At 36.6% G+C, this 17,014-nt stretch overlaps 1 protein-coding gene across 1 annotated transcript; it reads left to right on the top strand.

Moving 5' to 3' along the window:
• Nucleotides 1–11,554: 11,554 nt before the first annotated feature.
• LOC136251090 (uncharacterized) lies at nucleotides 11,555–16,493 on the top strand. The gene is made up of 4 exons (XM_066043469.1): nucleotides 11,555–11,947; nucleotides 16,082–16,148; nucleotides 16,195–16,305; nucleotides 16,355–16,493. The coding sequence occupies exons 1-4, from the start codon at nucleotides 11,915–11,917 to the stop codon at nucleotides 16,489–16,491; spliced, it is 348 nt and encodes a 115-aa protein (XP_065899541.1). The 5' UTR covers nucleotides 11,555–11,914; the 3' UTR covers nucleotides 16,492–16,493.
• Nucleotides 16,494–17,014: the final 521 nt, after the last annotated feature.

Genomic DNA, 17,014 nt, shown 5'->3' with positions numbered 1-17,014 from the left:
GTGTCGGTACATTGGCAGTCTACCTTGATATCTCAACTCTAGAGTAGATCCAACACAGAGTAGCCCGTCAAATACATGTGATCCCACTGTAATTTCATGGATCAGCTGGACTGGGAATCACTTGAAAATAGACGAACAAATTTAACCTGTTTTATTTGAAGTGAAGCATGTGAAATGTTACACTTAAACAATCCTAGGATTCTTAGGTGGTATGTAATTGATGTGAGTGTTCCATTTTAGGTCTGACTAGATACACACACATCTAGAAGGCTTATAATTGAGATTTGGTTGATCTGGCATTTAGCTTGATTCAAGGCTAGCAGTCAGACACATCCTTGAATTTGTGTAACAGAAAAAATCAGCTCACTATTGAACACGGCATTAGTCCATTGCACCGGCTGTTAATAACTCCATGCATACACTTCAGTGATGTTTGCAGAATATAGCCTCCTTGCAGTCTGCCAAAATATTTGCTCCTCACACAGCACAACATTCAGTTCAGCTGGCTCTTTCCTGTTACCAGTGTCTTCCTGCTTGCTTAATTTGTACACTGACTTATAACTTGAAAAACTGGTACAGACTGTTTTCTAAAGTCAAAATAAGCAAAACAGCTCACATAAGTGTCCTTCTTGATATATCCGTAGATGAACCATAGATGAATATCTTATTACCCCTCTACAATTAAATTATGGAATAACCTATCTAGCAGTACTTTGGAATCACCTACCTTAAACACATTTAAACAATGTATTAATTATAGCTAAGTACAATCACTACAATTTATTCTTAATTTAATCTGTTGTACTATATTCTATATACTTCATATGGAGGTTTCTGTACAGTAAACAAATATAATATATATAATGAACATCACTGATACACAATTAACACTTTGTTACTAATGACAACCAACAAGAACCCACAATCGATCCTTTAATTCTTTTTATCTTACGTTTAATCACCCACTGGAGATGCCACTGATAACTTGTAAGGGTAGTTTCAGCAATGGTAAGTTGCAAGCTTCAATTTGAGAAAGCGTTCCGTTCCGTGGTTTAGTCCATCATTCCGTTCCGTTCCGTAGAATAGACCCCACCGCGAAAACATTGGTAAATGAAAATTGATATTGTAGCCATAGAAATATTTTACAATTCGAGCGTAAATTGGATAGCTGCAGGTTCGAGGTCCAGTCATGGATTTTTTCTCCTTTCTCTAACTTTTCAAACACACCTTCTGTAGCTAAAGTCTTTGAGCAGGTTGTAGGACCAGTTGTCCTACAGACCTTCAGCACTTGTGATGTAAAGTATTAACAAACAAATACGTAAATATTGGGACTCACGACCAGCGTGTTAACAAATTAATAATACTACTGGCAGTATACACTCCATAGTTGTACATGGGCTGCTACACAGCTACCATTACACATCTATAGCTATATAGCTAGCCATTGCATTACTTGTAGCTAATGGTATTATGGTACGTAACTGTATACAGAATCTTGCAGTTGGCTGCAATTGATCAAGTCAACCAAAATGCTAACAGTAGAATCGTAGTGTAGTTAGGTATAGTGTTTCTCCAATCATCTGTGTAGCTAGCTATAACTGTAAATTATAAACATGTGAATGTACACATATTATACTGTACATTATAGTTAAAGCACCGCCGGCTCGTGTGTATGGAAAATACAGCACGAGGGAGCGTGCTAGATATTTATTATGGCTATTGCCATGCAACCTTCAGAAAAAGTCACTAACAATGATTGATCTCTGTGAACTAATACCTCTGCCTTAGGCTTAGCAGGAGCTTATAAGTGCCAAAGGCATGCGGCGCTTATATATGAGTTCCTACATACACTAACTATAATTCTTCGCCTCTGATACATGCAAAGCTTACTCAACACATTATTGTAGGTTTGGTCATCAACAAGCATGTTTATGGCTTAATTTGATTTATACCAACATCACCAGTGACCATGCAGAGACATAAAGTGCACAAGAAAAATTCATTTCATATACATGTATAGACCTATAAACTACCAGTTCAATGTCTTCTGTCAGGCCAGCGTTGCTGTGTTTTGTGTGTATGTGACTGAGAGTGACATGAGGTGCATGTTTGTCTAGATGGTTGACTATAGCTATATATGGGCTGGGTGCATCATCAGTATTTAACATCCAACCAATATTTTTTGCTGATGCCAAAACCATCAACAGGTTAGTCTGGTTATCAAGGATGTTTATAATCTTACATAATAAAGCCATTGACAGTGGGGTTACTGGTCCCGGCAATAATGAGCAACATTTTAATGACCTATAAGCTATTCAGTAGAGTGATTTGAATGGCAGTAAATGCTTTAGTGTAGTCTATCAGGCCAGTGTTGCTATAAATAACTACTGCAATGATGATGATGCATGTAACTGAGGTGCATGTTTGTCGAAGCTGGATGGTTGGCTACATGCAGTTAATCTTCTTTTTTATGAATTGGTTCTGCCCAATGTGGCATCTATAAGCAAACATCAATATTATTGTTATAAATTAAACTATTATTAATAGGCTTTATAGTGCAACAAACATTATTGTGTACGATTACAAGTTGTGTGTGTGGGAACACATTAACTATAGGAGTTCCACTAAAGGTAGTTGCCATGATGTATTTGAAATCTAGGTTTGTGAATGTAGCATTGACTTAGTAGTGGTGAAGCAACTGTTTGGCAACTCCTGCTTGGCAACCATCTATACTTGTTGACAACATTTGAGCTAATTTGCTTTATAACCACTAATTAAACTATCTGCCTTATTGACCCATACAAATTCATACAACAGATCTCCTGTAGGTAATACAGACTGGGCAATATGGTAATGTTGTGTGCCATTTATACCTCAGGCAGTGTCCTATATTTTATACAAGATGCACACACAACTTGAAGAGACATTTTTAAGGTTTGCATAACTACACATATGTACGTGGTCATGACTGAAGATGTACTTCCTATCAACTAATGACCATGCCGTAAACAGATGAAGACACTGTATAAATAAACCAAAGCACGAAAGGTTAGGGAGTTTTGTAAATCTAAGTTTCTGTTATTCACATGTCTCTGATGGCTAGATATGATTTTCCTGTATGGTAGGTTTTTTTAGCTGCTATATATAGCTTTAAACTGGTACTTCAGTCTTCATCTCCACCTTTTAACTAGCAATGCATCTATTGATATGACTAAATGCTTCTTGGTAGTATACCACCTTCTAAGCAAACAACAATTTAAATTGTTATTGAGATAATAGTGGTACGGGTGCATGTAGATGGAATTGATGTATATTATGTACTAGTGAGGTATACAGATCACCCTTCAGTGATCTTCTTGATACATACTAAAGCCAACAGCATGTTAAATGTAATCATCAACTATAGAGTGTTTATAACTTTGGCTGCTTGATGAAGCCATCAACAAAAGTCTACAAATTACACCCAGGGTGAATGACCTAAGCTATATTAGCTACCAACTATACTCTGAATCCACTTTAGTGCTGTCAGTCAGGCTAAAGCATTTGCTTGGCTGCTGCAATGTGGTACCTACCACTATTATTATTAACTCTTGGTGCGGATATGGTGAATACCATCCAGTAGAGTCATCAACTTTATGTACATGATGCCCAACTCAGCTTATGAGTGATAAACATTTTACACACAAGCACTACATTCACACAGACACATTGTAGCACACAAACCAGACAAACAAATGATACACACATGTATACAGTCATGCACACACAGAAGAGACAGGATATACATACACACATGCACATGCACTATCCAGTATTGTACACTTGTACATTCACACAAAATAGATGGCTACAGAGACTTAATTACATACCACTACACACATAAAACTATATACTGTGCACCACACTTTTGGTTTCATTGTTAGTGAAGCAAACTTGAAGAACATCCCTATGCTTGCTTGGTCATTTACATTTCTATAGCAACTTTGGTGCTTGAACTCATCTATACTTGTTGACAGATATTTGATTTATAACCACTAATTAAAACTATCTGTCTGATTGGCCCATACAATAATATTTTATTCCTGTAGTTTTCCCATTAAGGTAAAAAATAGACTGAGTAATACATTTGTTTATACATCACTATAGCTGCTTAGCATCAGATATAGTGTCCTTGTTATATTTATTTATTGATTGGTTGATTATAGCAAAACCCTTAGGGGTAACACGCTAATGTACAATATTACATTATTAAGTAAATAAGTAAGACCTATAAATGTGTCTGTGTCAATCTCATTAAGATCAATATAACTAGCTATAATCTATTCAAGATGCACACACAACTTGAAGTGACATTTTTAAGTTATCATGATGATGTATCATGACTGAAGATGTACTTCCTATCAACTAGTGACCATGCTGTAAACAGGCAAAGACACTGTATAAATAAACAAATGCCTGAAAGGTTAGGGATTTTAAAATCTATAAGTTCCTGTTATTCACATGTCTCTGATGGCTAGATAGATACAGTTTTCCTGTGTGGTAGCTTTTGTAGCTGCATATAGCTTTAATTGTAATATGTAAGCAATGTCATTCACATATTGATAAATTAAATGCTCTTGGTAGTTATACCAACTTCTAAGCAAGCAGCAATTGAACTTGTTACTGGTTGATTTTTTAAGATATAGCATGCAGTGTGGATATAGCTGGCAGTGATGTACACAGATCACTCTTCAGTGATCACCTTGATGCATGCCAAAGCCAGGATGAAGCCATCAGCAGTAGGGTTGGTACTTGGTCAAGTCTTTAATTACACCCAGTGTGAATGACCTAAGCTATTAGCCACTGAAGTATATACTCTGAATCCACTTTAGTACTGTCAGTCTGGCTAGAGTGTTTGCTTGGCTGCTGTTAAGTATGTGTAAATTACACTTAATATGGTGGATATACTGTCATGCAGTACTGTCAACTTTAATGAACATGCCAGCTCAGCTTATGAGTGTTATTATAAATTTTTGTTCATTTTACACACACACACACACACACACACACACACACACACACACACACACACACACACTACTGCTACTACTACTACTACACTACACACACATACAAACCAAGCAAAGCCTATTATAGCATTGCAGAACACAGCTATTGCCACCCAGTGAACCAGTTCAAAAAGCCTGCGTCTTATGCAGACAAAACTGGGTGGGCTGCTCCCCAGTTGAAAAATCAGGTCACCAGGTGCCCATGTAAACAGCTGAGTATACTGGAGCAATGTGAGCAGGGCCGGTTAATCTAGGGGGGCGGGACACAGGCCCCCCTGCATGGGTTAGCTATTGCCTTCCCTAGGTTTATACCTAAAGCCTTGACAAATGGAAAGGTTTAATTGATCCCAAAGTTGTATAATTGGCATCACAGTAAAATTTCACCAAAATTGAGTATACTTATACCTAAATTTCCCTGGGGGAGCTTTCCCTCGACCCCCTTTTAGAATCCAAAGCGGCTTACTTTGTCCCCTAGCTTAATGTTCTGGGTTGAGCCCTGGTGAGAAAAGATTCTTGCTGAAGGAAGCAACAACAGCAAGTTGGCATAACTGGGCATCAAACCTGAAAATTCTCAATTACCAGGACGGTGCTTTAGCCACTTGGCTATATATGCTGCCTCATAACACACTCATGCGTGTGCAAACACACACTACGCAGACACGTGCAGCACAGCTAATCTCATCCAGGAAACCATATATCCAGGAAACTGGCATTGGAATGCTGGGGCAAGACTAACAATCATCAGAATGACTGTCCAAGTCTTATGGATAGAAGCCTGGGAACCCAAGCTTCCACAATATGACCTTAGGATGAGACAAAGAAAGAGTGGCATTTATTTCCTCAGTGGATGCTAAGTTTGTTGCTCAAGAAAAAAGAACTGGTGATCATGGAGTCCAATCTAGTGCACCAGGGGAAGTTGGACGTGTTCGTGTGAGCTGTACATTTTCATGGGTAATATATCTTCGTTTAGAGACAATTTTTTTCAAACTTCAGTGTGTTTAAAAGTTTATGCATTTTTAAACCTAGCCCCAACCTGGAAAAAAAATGTTGATTGGTGCTTATGCATTTTCTGTGAACAAGTGATTGATCCATAGATAATACAGGCATTCACAGCAGTGGTGTTTCCATATGAACTACACAATAGGTTGTCTAAGCTTTATAGGGCAGCTTGGGCAATTTCATCAGTTTACAGACAATGTCTGAATTAAGTAATATTTTCATCAAAGTGACAAAATACCGCTATATTAGATTATCCTGATTTTACCACAAATGTTTATTAATAATTACAGAGGCATGCAGAAAGGAAAAATAATGGTATCATGTATAGCACAGCACAATTACACAAAACAGCATAAAAACAGTGAAAGTACAAAATGTTTCTCTACAATGAATCTAGTCATTAAGCATGGGTGTTTATAATACTGTGAATTAACACCTACACAGTAGTGCAGAAAGAAGGGGACACAAAATAGGGGACACATGTTAACTACATTGTAGAAAAGGATGGCAATTATTATTAAGTCTTTGGCCCCAATTGCCACACAGTAGCTTTGGTTCCTTACTACGAACCAGGTGCTCGCCCACAGCTGGCCAAATGTTGGCTATGGGTGCATGCCTGGTTTACTGAAATTGTTTTCAGAAAAGTGTGTGTGTTTGTTTGTATGTATGTACGTATGTATGTATGTATGTATGTATGTATGTATGTATGTATGTATGTATGTATGTATGTATGTATGTATGTATGTATGTATGTATGTACAGTGTTGGGCAAGTTACTTTTTAAGAAGTAACTAGTTACATATTACTTGCAACTGAACTATTTAGTTACAGTTACATATTACCCATAAAATAAAGTAACTATAATAATATTACATATTATATTACTTTGTGTCCGCGGCCCTAAGCTGTCACATGTGAAACTACCGCCTTATCACGTGACATGATTGCGTTGTTGGACAATGTGCAAATCTTGGTTATAAGTAAGAAGCTGGTGAATAAGCTTCATTCAGTAGGCTTCGTTCCTTCGTTGTGGCTAGGCGTTACTCAGAGGATAACTAACGAGATTAGTAACTTTGTTACTTGTAGTAATAATATTATGTAATATTAGACTCGTTACAGTAACTATATTACTTAGGTAACGCGTTACATTGATAAGTAAAATAACTTGAGTTATATATTACCTGTTTTTATAGCGGATTTCGTTATATTACTTAGGTACCACAAAAGTAATAATATTATGTAACGCGTTACGTTACTCCCAACACTGTGTATGTATGTATGTATGCATATATAAGTATGTATGTACGTTTCTTTGTCTGTCCACACCCGTACTTATGCAACAAAGTATAAAAAGTAGCCATTGGGAATGCTTTATAGACCCTGTAGTAAACTTTGGCACAGGTTAGCTTTGGTTCGAAGGTGGTTTCTTTTCCCCACTAAAAGAACAGGAGTAGCAACTCTCTATGAACACTATGAGTGGCCTTCCCAATGGGCTTTTCAGGTGTTTAACAACCAAAAGACACCATTGTAGGCCTTGTAGGCTCCGAGGAAAAGCATATCTCTTTGACTTGAAAGTGGGCATGACCATGTGAATGAAAAATTAATGAAGAGCATCCTAGAGGCTTTGCTGTGAGAATTTGTGGAAAATAATACAACAGACAAACTATAAAACAGTTGAGAAGATACTTCTGTGCGTATTATGTTGTTTAAAGAGGTTTGTTAGAATATGCATCCTTGGCAGTACACATGCAGCAACAATTATAAGGTATTCATAAATTATAAATTACAACATTGAAAAATGACTAAGTAATTGATAACTATAGCATATCAACTTGTAACAGATAGAAAATGAAGGAAAATTTACTCCAGAAAGATGGAAAAATCAATCTAGTTCCTTTCCACCTCCCATCACGCTCCAGTATGAAGGAGCTTAAAAAAATCTTCACAGGAATGGAGATTGACCACAGATTAGTGTGTTAAATCCATTTACGCATAGGATATTCCATTTACAAGATTCACATATTTGAATGCATGCATGTAGTGAGAGCCACTATAGTGGCGTTCACTTTTAATGGAACGCTTTCTTTACTAACCTTGGGGCCAAACGGAATAAATTAGTGCAGATGATCACTTCTCTGAGACAAAGTAAAATGTGTGGACTGCATAAAGTGTGCATGGCAAATGCATAGCTGTTTACTGTTACAATGTTACATGAAAATTATTTCATCAATTTTGTCAGAAAACAGTTTAGAAAAAATACATTAAGCACAGCCCAAATATGTTGCAACCTCCTGTTATCTCTAGTTTCGCATATTGACTATCAAAACTTATACATGAAATTGCAGACAAACTATGTAATTAACCAAATAATTAAAAGTAGTGTGTTGCAGACCTCTTTTGCAAGCATGATACGTAGTTGGCGAAAAGGTACACCTTGGGCCTAAGCAATGGAGAATAGTGAAGTAATCAGGCCCATAACATTACCCACATTAAGTTATGTTTGGCTGAACTAAGGCATCAGGTAGTAAGCTGATCAGTAGAAATTCATAGGCAATATTTAAAATTCTGTAGAAATACTGTAGACACTTGTTGGAAGTGTTTGGAATTGCTATGAACTATTTTGGTTTGACTATGGAACCACTACTGAAAAAGACCCAAACCTCCACGATCCCTACTGGAAGACTTTTGGAGGCCACTACTACAGCATCATAAACTATTTTATGCAAAGTAATTGAAGGTATATGATCACTCTTGATCACAATCTAAATGTCTAGTTACATGTAGGTGAAATAATCACATATTTTAAAAATAAAATTTTAAAATACCTTGGTCTTTGTGAAGAAAAGTTGAAGGGTGCAAACTTGAATATCAACTTATTCATACACTCAAGAGGAGTTCGAAAAAATCATTGCTTAATTCGAGTAGATCAAAGGAAACAAAAGTTATGATTGTTTGTTTGCATCGCATTGAAGCGATAGTAGGTGATCAATTTTTCTTCATTGATTTCGTATTTTGTGGTAAAAAGGTAAGAGAAGGAAAAACTTACCCAGCAATGGATTGCCCTTGTCATGGCAAATGTGATGGTGAAAATTTCAACTCTGTATACCATTGTGTTAGTAAGTTTCGACCATTTTAGTAAGCGGCTTTAATTTACTTTCCCTGCATGACTTGCTATACAAATCGATCTTTCTGTTGCTGGGCTATAACTCCAAAAGTTCTCAGGATATATGAAGCTGTAACTTCACGTCACAGCATACACTTGGATAAGTATATATATATATATATATATATATATATATATATATATAATAAGTATTTAATAGAATTTGAAAAATATGTGATTATGTCAGATCTTGCCAGGTAAAGTATTTGATCTCTCAGCATACACGTATGGAAATTAATGTAGGCACTAATATCTGTGCAGTGATCTGTCCTTTGAAATGACCTATTCTCTCTTTGCACAGATGTTTAAGTGGCTCCCTTTGTGAGGTAAAGCTGAAGGAGGGGTTAGCATTACTTTATATACGTACCTATGCTTTTACCGTCGAAGACTGGTTGAGGTAATAGATGGATACAAGCTGAGACACAAGCATAGATAGTGTGTTGCAAACTTAGAGCTTTATTTATTTTTTAGGCCACATAAACTTAATTGTTAGTTTCTCATCCTCCTGTAGCTACTCAAAATAGCAGTGCGGGAGGACGGATTTTTATTTTATTTTTTACTGACCAAATAGCTGAATTAGCCAGCTGAAATGACTCAGAATGCAATTTTCTTAGACTGCTCTAGCAAGGTAGCAACTTTAGAAGGTGCTGGATAGCTGCACTCAGCCACCAGTGGTATAAAAAATCCTTAATGAGGTAAGAAAAACGGCCATGCGGGCGGGGATGAGAAACTAATAATTAAGTTTATGTGGCCTTACTACAAACTAAATGTATTGTTCATTCTGAGTAGTCTTGCGAGACTATATACACTCCGAGGGTAGTCTTGTGTGGCCAGACCCTTTTTTCCCTGCGGACCGCGCGCAAGGCGTGCTAAAACAAAGACTCTGGTACAATCACTCTTCCAGATCTGTCACCATTATCATTAAATGAAACATTACCCTATAACAATATCATATACATATAGTTAGCAGAATTTTTACCATCTATTACCGTGGTTCATAATAGAGATCACCTATGTTTTTTCAAAAATCCTAATAGAACACTCAACTAAACACCACCTTATAAACATTTCCCAACCTCTACAGAAGCTTTAGAAATTAATTTGGTAGAAGTTTAGGTTCACTAGCAAAGATGAAATCAAAAGGACTTGATAAAAGTACTTTTTTAAAGAACTGAAATCTGCTTTTTAAGCCATTTTTCCAGTGTTCATCTTCTTATTATTCTTCTTACTAGGCCCGGGGCACATACAACCAAGTACAACCACCAATGGGGCAATCTACAAATGGGGCATGTACCAGCACAGTGTGTGTAGATGAAAAAGATGTATATACAGTAAACATAAGTGATATTACAATCGTGAGGGCCTGCTACTATTACGTTGTATTGAATACCCGACCATGGAAGACCACACAATGCATTGTCACCACCCCTCCTGCATGATTCTCACAAGTTGAGGTGCAAGTGCATGCTCTCATATCTATGGTATTGAATCTCATGAGTCATGCATGCCTGCTAGCAATGAAGCTTATACATCCATTCAACAGTCCTAAAATTATAATATTTAACGAGGATGAATCAGGGTACTGGATTAAGATATACATGGCTGCTGAAGTTTTTTTTGATAAAAGAAGCAGGGTATTTCACTAGAAACTGTTATCTTACATTTTTTTATATGAGCTGGGCCATATGTCCTAAAATGATAACATGATATACTATAAGATGAATTACATTTACAGTGGTGTGGCAATGGCACAGTAATAGGAGATACACTATACAGGAGATACAATGCAGGTGATACACAAAACTGTATGCAAGCCAATAAAAGGAGACAGCCAAGCTATCCAAAAGCCAGGAGAAGGCAAAATGTACAATACAAGAAAACATACCACGCTCTTTACAATACACTAGAGGTAGCCAAGCCAACTACAACCTAGCAAGCCAGGTGTAAGTACAAAATAATACAAACAAACATACCGCTATTAATTTTTTTCTTGGTCTTGTGCAGCTGGCATGGTGAACTTCGTGTTGGGCGTGGCCGCCTTAATTACTTTCCTTTGCGTGGAGCGCATCCACTGGCAGCTGGCATGACGACTTGAGACTTGGTGTGCCAGCTGGCAACAATTCCAAAAACAAATGATCAGTATTTCGTTCGTCTAAATCGCTGTTTGAATCCGCCTGGTCGATTATTATAAACTGTATTGTAGTGGGCATCACGTGCTAGCTGTTTTGATCGGCGTTAAATGGAATAGTCGTACGGTTTCTATCACCTCCACGAAAACTCCCGCCCATTATAGTCTACGATTGCCTCTTCGTTCAACATGGATTTTTTAAAATTCCGGCCCTAATGGCACTCCCATCCTCCCCGATCTCTAGCTAGAAGTTAAACCTAATTTAATTTATAAAAGACAAAAAGCAGCTAAACCTACAGAGCCTACACAGACCTACAAAAACACCACATGGACCGCCAGCATACACACAGCAAAACCCCCGGACAGGGGCCCTGCAGACTACTGACCAAACTGCAGGGAGTGGGAGCATGAAACAGAGTCAACTCCCACAAAGGACTGCCAGGCAACAGGCTAAATAAGTGTGGTGCCACAGACAAACAGAGAGTTGCTCTAGCAGATGGCGGTACGCTAGGCCACGAGAAATGCCACTCCTGGTGGTTGTCCTCAAAGCAATATCCTGCAAGACAGGACGACTAGATGAACATGGGTTCAACATGGATTCTATTCCCAGTGAGTGCGAAGCCTTAGGCCTTGTATGGTTTCAGTTTAATTACCACAATACTTGAAATAGCTTATATCTGATATAATGCCCACACTATACCATCACATATATGGTTTCAGTATGTCTAACACATTAACTAAAGCCTTATGTGGGATTGTTAGTATAATACAGGTTATACCAAGCTTTTTTGTATTCAATAAGCCACTGGAAATACCATCTTATATCCCACCTTTTTCACAGTGATGTTTAGTACTGTGTAATATCAAGTACCACCAGCACCTCTTATTATCATGTTAGCTATCCATCAATGGACTTATAAAAGTAAACGAACTAGTGTAAAAATAATTTTCAAAAATTAAAACATGGGAATAGAGATCGCTGAAAAAAGTAATGAAACAAGGGTCAAACAAACCAGCATGTTAAACACACAGAGATCTCTATTTGGACTCAAATAAACATTTATACGGAAGCATTCTCAGTGCTTACTGATTATTTTCAGTACTTATCTTCCCCTATTTATATAACACTACTCATTTTCCTTAGTCTCTAGTTATACCATATCCATTGAGTCCAAATAGAGATCTCTTTGTGTTTAACATGCTGGCTTGTTTGACCCTTGTTTCTTTACTTTTTTCAGTGATCTCTATTCCAATGTATTAATTTTTGAAAATTATTTTTACACTAGTACATAAAGTAGAACCTCAGTTATCTGTGCCCCACTTATCTGGATCCTCGGTTAACTGAACTACGGAAATGACTGCTCTATTAGAGTAGTGACTGTTCTATTAGGGTAGTTGATAATACTGATATATTTGTAAAAAAAAACAAAAAATTTTATGCCATTAAAGGTTATTTATAAGATATGGAGTTTTCAGACCTATGGACCACCCACGGTCCCAAGGGGTTCGGATAACTGAAAACAATGTTTATTATTCTTGGATTGTACTAGGTGACAATTATTTTTAAACATCACAATTTTAGGAATCATTAGGATTATTATTTTACTAAGTAATTTTGTATGGACAAGATCCAACAGAAAAGTTTATTTTATACTTTCCATAACATGTAAAGTGTTTTATAGAATTGCTAACAGTAATTGTATACTTTATGAAATTTCGAAGCTTTATCAAGGCACACAGTAGTGTGTTGCATGGTCAAGAAAGCCAGCATGCCACACCATGGGTATCATACAGTATGGTATAGTAACTGTATATTAGGGATCATGAAAGTTTACACTTCCTCACAAAAAATTGGCCAGAAACTATATAGTCTCACAATAGTTTTGTGGAAACTTGGCAGTATATTGGTTAGGTTGAATCAAGCCCAAAAGTGTCTTCAGAATGGCCAAAACTACTTCCAATAAGTTGCTACAGAATTTTATTATTTATTTAGCACAATTTTCTATTGACTGACTAATTGCCTGTCTGCCTACCTGATGCCTTGTAACTTGACAATGGCTAAGACTATGGCAGTGATTTTTTCACTGTTAGACATTGCTTCAGCTTGACAGGAGCCTTTTGGCACACCTCAGTACATATAAATAGAGATATAATGTATGCATTATGGACTTACCTTTGTCCTTCTTTTATTCTTTATGTCTCATTTCTTCTTGCTGACAGTGCAAGGTGTTGATTTGCAGTAGCATGAAGTGGCTTCCCTACATTTGTAATGGAAATCATCCATATTTTTTTTGTAATGACTGGATTGATTGCAGATGTACTTCTCATAATGTTCTTTGTAAACTTAGCCGAAATGTAGAGTAATGGCCACTTCACTATTTTTAGTAATTATTAGTTGAGTAAGTCTATCTGCATTACCGATTTTTATGTTGTTTTTTACCCTGCAGGTGTGACAAAGAATTGCATTTGCAATTTTGTAAAATTGCTTTTAACTTTGCACCACTTCTACCAATCTGTACACAAATTGGAAGATTATAAGGCCACATAAACTCAATTATCATCCCCACCAGAATTTCCGGTTTTCTTACCACATCAAGGATTTTTTTTTGTACCGCTGGTAGCTGAGTGCAGCCATCCAGCACCTTTTAAAGTTGTTAACTAGTTAGAACAGTCTAAGAAAATTGTATTCTGAGTCATTTGCTAATAAAAAATAAATTAAAAAATCTGCCCTCCCACGCTATGATGAGAAACTAATAATAAAGTTTACATGGTCTAATATGCTCTTTATACTCTATAAATTTGAAAAGAATCCAATAAAGCTTATGGTAAGTGGTGTGAAAAGAAAATTAACAGAAGATGAAGAAAAATAAGATGAACTTTGAAGGTGCGTATCTCAAAGATGGCTGAACCAATTTAGCCTAAATTTGGTATAGAGGATGTCCCACCACGAGGGACGCTTCACAGAAAAAAATGGGCTATTTCTGTTTAACCGGTACTAAGGTATGAATGGATGAATATAATGTTTTCTTGGTTCCTGTGAAATACATACTGGCCTATTATGTGCCTGGATGCATTGGCTTTCCTTGGCTGCACAACATATGTACATACAGTATATGTGTACCTACCTGTGGTTAGATATACGTGCTAATCACTTAGTATGGTTATCAAAACCTACATGTATGCTGTGAAGTGTTGAGATCGATTGTGGGAGGAGAATTAGGCAAAGAACAAGGGATAAAATGAGCAATTGTAGGACTAGCTGACAACATTCAACACTCATGAATTTTAATTTGTTATAGTAATGTTCTGTAACGTTTGAATGTCGGGTGTTACTTACTCATCATAGTATATTATCATATAAACTATGGCTTTATCAAGAATGCATTCTTTTACATTTGTATATACAGGGGTGGATTTAGGATTTACAAAAGGTGTGTGTGTGTGTGGGGGGGGGGGGCTAACTCAAGGGTAGGTTAAGACAAACCTCTCATAATTGCACAACAACAGGTGCATGTTAGAATAATGTAATTGAAACTGGAAATTTTTGAAATTTGAATGATACAAGATTGAATCTGAGAGCATTTTAAGTGGCATGTGTACACTTGAATTAAGTATTGCCATACGTAATGACTGTACAAGTAGATGAATCAGTTATTAATGAAGGCCTTTGAAATAGATCAATGCACTTCATTGTATGTATAAGCACATCTTTAGGTACAGACAGATATGGATAAATTCCATAGCAGAACCAACTATTATGTATCTGCTGAATGTTCTATTAAAGTTAGGTGACTGCTCTATTACAGTATCTTGATCTTGTGCACCAATGCTGATCCTAGTGATTCAGGCCTTTGTTGGATAGCCTTTAGTACAAATCCAGTGTTAATGCCTTGAAAAGATGGATATAAAGTGTGTTAATAACTATTTGTACTATTAGTGGTCTATATAACTATGCTAAGACAAAAGTTCATTATAATCTTTAGCATATTGATCAAGTAAAGTCTAAAGTGAAGGAAAGGGGGGGTGAAGCCCCCATAGCCCCTCCCCTAGATCCGCTCTACAATACAAGGAATTTTATTTTTCCATGTACTGGTTTGTAACATGACTGTGAACCATTATGTACCACATCTAAAGAAAAATGGTACCTATCTGAACACGTGTCTACAAATAGAGTGAAGTGGCCATTATTGCTACATTTTCAGCCCATCACTCAGTGTTACAAATGAAGAACATTACAAGCAGCACTTCTGCAATCAATCCAGTCATTATGGAAAATATGGATGATTTCTGTTACAAATGGAGGGAGCCATCATGCACTAGCACGAATTGACACCTTGAGCTGTCAGCAAAAAAAAGGGACACAAAGGAGCACAAAGGTAAGTCCATGATGCATGCATTGTACATACAGTGGAATATATGCCAAAAGGCACCTGTCGGACTGAAGCGATGTCTAACAATGAAAAAATCACACCTGCACTCTTAGCCATTATTGAGGTATGCTTGTCTATAGGCATCAGGCAGGCAGTTAGTTAAAATTGTACTAAATAAAATAATTTTAAAGTTCCATAATAAGCAATTTTGGCCACTCTAAAGACACTTTTGGGCTTGATTCTACCTGCAAACTGGTTCCTGGTCAATATATTTTGTGAGAAAGTGCAAACCTCCTATTATATAGTACTATCGTGCTGTATGATACATGTGAAAAAGATGGTATTTATAATGTAACTGATGTTTGTGTGATAGGGAGAAGTAAGTTTTAACAGAAGAAATGGTGACAGAATTGGACAAGTTAGACTCCTCCAATATAGATGTTAGTTAGGATATTCCACAAAGAAATGTTACCTATACCACTGTAGGTAATGATGGAAACCTGTCAAAAGTACAGTTTGTAGAAATATACAGGGGTAACACCAGGTCAAGATTGATATTTCTACCTAAAGAAAATGTTGGTACAGTCTATCCAGGAGGTAAAGATGATTCTGATATTACTCGAAATCAATTGTACAATACTTCCAGATAACATTGCTAATGACGAAGAACACAGTTATATTAAAGCATTACTTTTTGCTACTTACACAGTTTTGAGTGCAATTGGAATTGTGTTTGCCTGTGTCATGTTGATTTTTAACTTGTGGTTCAGAAAACAACCGTAAGTAAATATTCTGTGCAACATATAGGTAGACTCATACTATGAATTATGGAGCTCATACTATGAATTATGGAGCTCATACTATGAATTATGGAGCTCATACTATGAATTAAGGAAGTAAACTAGTATAATATATAAATCATACTTAGAACAGTTTCCTTGCACAAAATGTGGTTGGAGTCCTTCACTCAGCTTTTCACCTCAGTATACAGCTAGTTCAAAGTCTTTACCCACCACCAAATGTACTAATAATTATAATCGTGCAGCTACAGATGAACCATGCAGTAAAAACCAAGGACTTATTACATATGTACATTATGTTTGTGTAACAACTGTAGCATTTGATTGAACAGTCCACATCATGAGTAAAAAAAATATGAGTAGTTAATGCTTATTGTTATTGTTACAAATGTACAACACAAATAGTTAGTTTTTTCATTATAGAGAAACAAACTTCCTTTTGAAACTGAAAGTATATCAACAAAACAAACAACTAACAATTCTTGAATGAGTCCCTTCACACCTAT

The sequence above is a fragment of the Dysidea avara genome, chromosome 3 (assembly GCF_963678975.1).
Source record: "Dysidea avara chromosome 3, odDysAvar1.4, whole genome shotgun sequence".
Lineage (NCBI taxonomy): Eukaryota > Metazoa > Porifera > Demospongiae > Dictyoceratida > Dysideidae > Dysidea > Dysidea avara.
This window is presented reverse-complemented; position numbering and strand designations above follow the sequence as displayed.